Source organism: Halyomorpha halys, unplaced genomic scaffold (genome assembly GCF_000696795.3).
Source record: "Halyomorpha halys isolate HHAL.00 unplaced genomic scaffold, Hhal_1.1 Scaffold36.1, whole genome shotgun sequence".
In the NCBI taxonomy this organism is placed as follows: domain Eukaryota; kingdom Metazoa; phylum Arthropoda; class Insecta; order Hemiptera; family Pentatomidae; genus Halyomorpha; species Halyomorpha halys.
In genome coordinates this window covers 633,525-640,606 of record NW_027108624.1, presented here as the reverse complement: position 1 = coordinate 640,606, position 7,082 = coordinate 633,525, and the positions used below count along the sequence as shown (strand labels likewise).

Genomic DNA, 7,082 nt, shown 5'->3' with positions numbered 1-7,082 from the left:
ATTTTTATTTATGATCAGTGATATTTGCCTGTACTTATGCTCATTTCTTTCTTATAACTCTAAAATTATTATTTTTTAATTTTATTTTCAATATTTCAGGTTTCAAGAACTTGCCCGAACTGCACCAAGTGTAATAAAGGAACCTGATATGAAGCTTATCCTTGGAGTCGACAGGCTTGATTATACAAAAGGAATACAGAATCGTTTGTTGGGAATTGAAAGATTGTTTGAGAAGAAACCTGATCTCATTGGAAAAGTATGAATTAAAATTGTCTTAGATTATCATTGATCGAATATTAGCTCTCAACATAATAATAATATAGTTGTTTAATTTCAGTAGAATTTATTACTATTGCATCTAATAGTAAAAAAAATGTAAATTTTCTAGAATCATTAAAAATATGTTTTTGGAAGTGATTTTTTTGTAATCATTCAATGTTTTAAATTTGGTTTTGTGTTAAATTTGATTTTTAATTGTCTTATTATTTATTCCTTTTTTTAGGTAACAGTATTGCAAATAGCTGTTCCATCTAGACAAGATGTAAAAGAATACCAGGATCTTAAAGAATCAATGGATAAACTTGTGGGTAACATTAATGGAAAATTTTCTACTCCTAAATGGTCTCCAATTAGATATATTTTTGGCACTGTAAGGCAAGAAGAACTCGCAGGGTATTATAGAGACAGTGATGTTGCATTAATTACTCCTTTAAGGGATGGTGAGTGTTTGTTAATTTAAATATAAGTAGATGTCAGGGTTGTGGTCAAAAAAAGAAGAACAAATAGTTTAAAACTATTTTAATATCCGATGTTTGCCCCACTTTGTAGGGCTTCATCAGGGCTGTTTAAAGCTAAAGGTTGAACAGCAAAGACTGCAAAGTGGAGCGAAACGTCGGACATTAAAATAGTTTTAAACTATTTGTAATTCTTTTTTTGACCGCAACCCTGAGCATCTACTTACATTTAAATCTTTACGGTCAACTATATATACATATATATATAGTTTGTTAATTTAATTTCCTATAATAATCAAATGTTTGTTCATCTATCTTATATTAATTTCTCAACAATCTAAGGTAAAGGAAGATTAATTTCACCAAAAAATCTTTAATTCTTTGAGGCCTACTAACAATTCCTTAATTATACATCTGTTCCCCTTCATTAAGGGATAGTTGTCATCACAACTTCAAAACAACTCAAGATAGGTTCACTGAATTTGGTACACGTTTTTATTGGTCAAATAACTCTTCCTTTGTCATTACACTTGGATTTTAACCAATCAACTGACAAGACTCAGACTATCCTCCTGAGAGGCATGACTGCTTGTGCTCTCCCTATAATAGGGGTAAGGTACAAGAATTATTCCAAATGATGTTATCTGCTATCCTTAGGTTCAGAATCAGAAAAATGGACATTACACCTCACTTGAATTATTTGAGAAGCAGGGTGATCTTGATGGTTCGAATATAGAGTGCCTTTGAAGCCTCAATTACTAGTTACGCTGATAGCCTGTGGTTGAGTCCGAGAGAGGAAGACCCAAGGAGTAGGAAAAAAGTTTTCTGAGAGTTCTCCAGTAAATGGTTAATGATATCGAATGTAGGGTCAACTTTCCAAAGTTCTCCTCTCTCTGATCAGTATTGAAGGTCTCTTGATGGGTCCTCCATGGATATTATTTCTCAAATCCTGTTTCCGGGCTTTTGGAAAGAATGTCATCTATTTAGTCTTAACCATGGACTTAAGATGGAATATAGAGCATAATAAGGAGAATGGGATCGCATCCTGAGATACGAAAATTCACATGTATTATATTCTAGTAAGGCTGTCATCCAAAATTGCTATGGAATACTGGACCATTACCAGAAACAGGCTCTGGTAGGATTTGATAGGTGAATCCTGAGGAGAATCTTAGTGGCAATCTGTTAAATGGACTCTGGTGACAGCTGACTACTTCTGAACTTTATGGAAATGTTATAGCCATGTAACCCTTATAGTAAGCTGTCTTAGGTGGTAAGAATGCCTGAAGATTAGTTCTGTAAGAAAGTACAAGAAGAAATTTATGGCAAACATAAGAGAGGCAGGTCAAGGTTATGATATAGGTGAAGATTGTCAATGCATATTTGAATGGAATATTTGATCCACAATAGAGACATGAGATTTTGAACCGGATGACTTGTGGTCAAACTGAAAAGACTATGTTCTCACAGAGGCATATAATCACATAAATAAGTAATTAACTGCAGCTGTCATGTTGACTGAGATAAAAGAAAAAAAAATTGTGGCTGATTATAATATTTGTTTCTGCCTCATGTGATCAGGAAAGTAAACTTTACTTCTATTTTATATCTTTTACCTATTCCAAGGACTATGGCTTGCAAATTAGTGAAGTCCTACATTCTCCCTATCTCGATCCTAGTTGTTTTTCATATTTCATCATTTCATGACAGGTCCAATGTTAGTTTTATGCCCCTCTCTTTTCTCGTTCAGTGCCCTTTCCTTACTATTTATATTAATATTAATAAAAATTTTAATTTCAGGAATGAATCTTGTAGCCAAAGAATTTGTTTCTTGTCAGATAAAAGATCCTCCTGGTGTATTAATCATATCACCATTTGCCGGAGCAGCCGAACAGATGGAAGAGGCTCTGATTGCTAACCCATATGAAATAGATGACATTGCTGACACTCTTATAAGGTAATTAACTTTGTTTTTATTTAGTATTAAGATCATATTGTTTATTATCTTTTTAAAATACTATCACATATTACTGAAGAGAATGATAGTGAGGAACAACAATAGTATGTCACAGTATTGATAAACATTTGGTCATTGTTTAGATAGATTACATAGTCAAAATGAATAGTTACATCATATTTAATAATTTGGCTATACTGTAGAATCTTGACTAACTGTTTCTTGATTGATATAGATAAATGAGTCATACTTATTACTTGTGACTGTTTAACGGCCCTGCTTTGCAAGTCTGCTGCTATAATAGATTAATGAGTCATACTTATCACTTGTGACTGTTTAACGGCCCTGCTTTGCAAGTCTGCTGTTATAATAGATTGGTTGGTTATTTTTCTATGATGTCACGAAACATTGTGGTGATCAGTCCCAGGAATATTTATTATAAAAATTTAAAAGTTAAAAAAAAAGGATTATAAGACCCTATTCCTTTTTTACACTGTTCCAATGTAGTTTACCGGATACCTTTTTCTACTCCATGTTACGATTCCTTCTATATCGGTGAAACTAAGAATCAACTTAAGAACCGCATTTCCCAGTACAAAACTTTTATCAATTCCTGTAACCTATTTGCTTCTAAATTGTTAGAACGCGCTTTTAACATCAATCATACATTTAACTTCAATTCTTGCTACTGTCCCCAACCATAAAAAATGCCTCATCTCGGAGTCCATTCACATAAATTTAACAAAATTCCGTCAATTATAAAGTCAATAAAGATTGCATTTCCCTGATATACCAACACATTATTAACCTTTTAAAACCAATCATAATTCTTATTTTCTCTACATTCTACATTTCAGAAGCTCACTTTCCTGTCATGTCTTTTATTCTGGTTTTATTTTCTAAATTCTCACCCCATACTTAATTTAATTATTTTTATATTTACTATCCTTCCTTTTTCTTTTATATTTATGTATCTTATTTTTTAATTTATATTCATGTGTTACCAGCCTAAGTATACTTATATTAATTACTTTATTCTTAATTTTTCTATTATATAATTTATATATCTCTGTATTCCCACTCATTTGGTATATTGTTTTTCTTTATCATTTATATTGATTGTATTCCATTATTTTAACTTTATTTCTATCCGTGTTCATTTTTAGTTTTTTTTTAATATATAATTTCTTTCTCCTCTATTATGTATATTATCATTTATTGTTTACTTAATTTTAATATTTTCTTTAATTTTTTACTCTGTTTACTTTAAAATTATTTTCAAATGTAACGTACTTAACTGCCTATCCCCACTCCTCCCAATACAAACAAACAGTTCACTCTGACTTTGACTTCTGTCAAAACATGTACGTCTTTTGTCTCGTTCATTTTCTTCCTTTATTTTTTATTTTATTCTTATCCCCTTTTCCCATCTCTTAGTTGGTACTTTCTTTTATATTTCTTCTTTCTATCTGTTATCATTTCCGTTTTCATTTATTGTTTATAACCCTTTATTTTTCTTATTTAATTTTTATGTTTCATTTTATACCCTTTTAATTTTCCATTTACTTTCTTACTTATATTAAGTGTTTGTATCTTTTTAGCCCTGACAAAGCCCTGCAATGTAGAGCAAAACGTTGGCTCAATTAAAATAGTTATTAGTATTTCAGTTTTATTTGAACTCACCCGGACCATATTCCGTTTATTAAAAAAAAAATAATAATAATAAAAAAAAAATAGTATATAGTTTAAAATGAAAAAAATAAATAAGTAAATAGAATCAGGAAGAAAGAATGAATTTGAAAAAATATATTATATAATATTAGGTGGCCAGGGCTCACCACTGAGTTGTAGCCTCGAACTGTTAATAATAATATTAAAAATAATTATAGAAATTCTCTTTCTAAATATTTTTTCTATTTTTACAGAGCACTTGAAATGCCTAATGATGAAAAAACGTTGCGTATTAATTATCTCAGACAAAGGGAGCAATCACAAGATGTCCATTTCTGGATGAAAAGCTTTCTTCAAGCAATGAGCGAAATTGTAGAATCTCATGGTGAAAGGATACGTCCTACTTTATTTAGTCCAGTATCGTTTTCTGACTTTGACATTTATTGTAAAAAGTATGTATTTTCAAAGTTAAATATAGATGTCATAGTGCATTATAGAGGTAATTAGTTTTATAGTGATAAATGGTCAACTTTGATGGTTATTACAGACAATTTATAATTAGTGATCAATCAAAGTCAGCTTATGATGAAAAAAATTTTTATTTAATTGTTGAGGCCATGGTGGCTAAGCATATTCCAAATTTGAATCAAATCTAGTCTGGCTGGTTCGAAATTTATTTCATGGCCAACCCACAGGTAAATCTCGACCTTTTCACTCTGTCTATTATAGATTGGTTTTGGGATAACCTGTCATGGCTCTAGTTGGAGTTCATAAGAAAGTTACATTCCAAATAAATTTTGTTTTTATTATATTTTGTTCTTGAGTGCTCCTTGAAAATTTGACCTATTCCCTCTGTTTAAAATAGGTTGGCTCTAGAATAATGAATCCTTGTCCTTGTAGGAGTACATGAGAAAGTTAAATTCCATATGAGCACTTATTTTTTATCTGTTGACTAGTTATAATCTTTGATTATTTTTTACTAAAAAATATTTATATAAAGTGCATTAATGTATCTTATTTTATTTTTTTTCAGTTTATAGTTGGGTTTATTTCTTTGACAACCTTTAGTTAAGAAGGATAGCCTGACTGAGCATGTTGATACAGGTCCTAGGATGCCTGGTTCAGCCCTTATTTTATATTAAATACTGAACTGTATTTTTGTGAAAATATTTTTCAGGAATGTTAAAAGTGATCCATAAGACCAATCTATTGCTTGACAATTTTCAGTTTCAATATATGACTCTGGTGTTGGAGAGTGTTAATGTATCACCTTAGCAATATGAGATTAGAAGTGGAAAGTGGCACTGTTGTGAATCTGGCCTGGGTGGGTTTGAATTAATTTTGTGGGGGATCCACGGATTGATCTTGACCTTCCCTCTCTGGCTAGAATAGGTTGGTAATTTATAGGATAACCCTAGAAATGGCCAGATAAGGGATAACAAATAATTGACTTTGGTATAAAGATGGTTTTTAGGTTATTTTTTATCGAATCATCATCAAGATGTTTTTAAAAACAGAAACTTAAAAAAATTGTTTGTACATGTGATGGCTTAGCTTCTTTTCATGAATCCTCTGCTCAAATCATTGTGGTATTTAATGTGAGCTATTCTTTGAATTGTGATATATATGGAGTATTCTTTGCCTAACCTGAGCCTAAGTCCAAAATCAGGTTCAACCTAATTTTAGGATCAATCTAAAGTTTTTTTAGTATAAATGTATATATAGTAGACCGTAAAAATCGATAATAAAATTATATAACAATTAAAAAAACTTTATATATAAGAAGATAGTCAGGGTTGCGGTCAAAAGAGAAACAAAAATAGTTTACAACTATTTATTTTCCAAATAGTTGTAAACTATTTTTGTTTCTCTTTTGACCGCAACCCTGACTATCTTCTTATATATAAAGTTTTTTTAATTGTTATATAATTTTACATATGGGTAAGAGTCCCTGATTTCTAAAAGAATGCTCCATTTATGTGATATATACCAGTAATATCATGATAAATAAGATTTTAATACATTTTTGTATTGAAGGATTCTGCAGGGGAAAAAACAACTTGCTCTGCTCTTAGACTTTGATGGAACATTAGCTCCACTAGTACAAAGACCAGAATTGGCAGAATTACCGGCAGAAACAAAGGAAATTCTTTTGCGGTTATCCCAGAATCCTCGTATTCAGATTTCTATTGTTTCTGGTCGACATGTGAAAAGTGTTATGGAGAAGGTAAACAATCAATACAGTTTTCTTTGTAGTAACATTATATTTATGATAAATTTGATGTTGATAGTACAATGCTTTGATTTGACTTACAATATTCTCAGTCATATCAACTGCTAATGGATCTTTATTATTATCATCACGCTAATTCATTCACAGATTATGATAAGGAGGACAGAAAACAAGGTTACCAAGGAAGAAGAACCGGGAATTTGGTCCGGGTGCGGTCAAATTAAACTCAAATAGTAAATTGGTGTAATATTTTTATTTGAGCCAACGTTTCGCCGCATGTTACAGGGCTTCATCAGGGCTAAAAAAGATACAAAAACTTAACATAAGTACCAAAAAAAAAATAAATGGAAAATAACAAGGGAATACAATTAAATGTAAAAATTAAGTAAGAAAAATTAAAGGTTATAAATAATAAATGAAAACGGTAATAGCAACAGATAAAGAGAAGAAATATTAAAGAAAGTACAAATTAAGAGATGAAAAGGAA

At 30.7% G+C, this 7,082-nt stretch overlaps 1 protein-coding gene across 9 annotated transcripts in view; it reads left to right on the top strand.

Annotated features, from left to right (window-relative positions):
• Positions 1-7,082, top strand: part of LOC106686723 (uncharacterized) — a 35,646-nt gene that overhangs the window by 20,345 nt on the left and 8,219 nt on the right. For all 9 annotated transcript variants that reach the window (XM_067046888.1, XM_067046890.1, XM_067046889.1 and 6 more), the window contains exons 7-11: positions 100-256; positions 503-719; positions 2,535-2,691; positions 4,617-4,814; positions 6,400-6,589. In XM_067046888.1, coding sequence (XP_066902989.1) covers positions 100-256; positions 503-719; positions 2,535-2,691; positions 4,617-4,814; positions 6,400-6,589 — 919 coding nt within the window. The remainder of the gene's footprint in view (positions 1-99; positions 257-502; positions 720-2,534; positions 2,692-4,616; positions 4,815-6,399; positions 6,590-7,082) is intronic.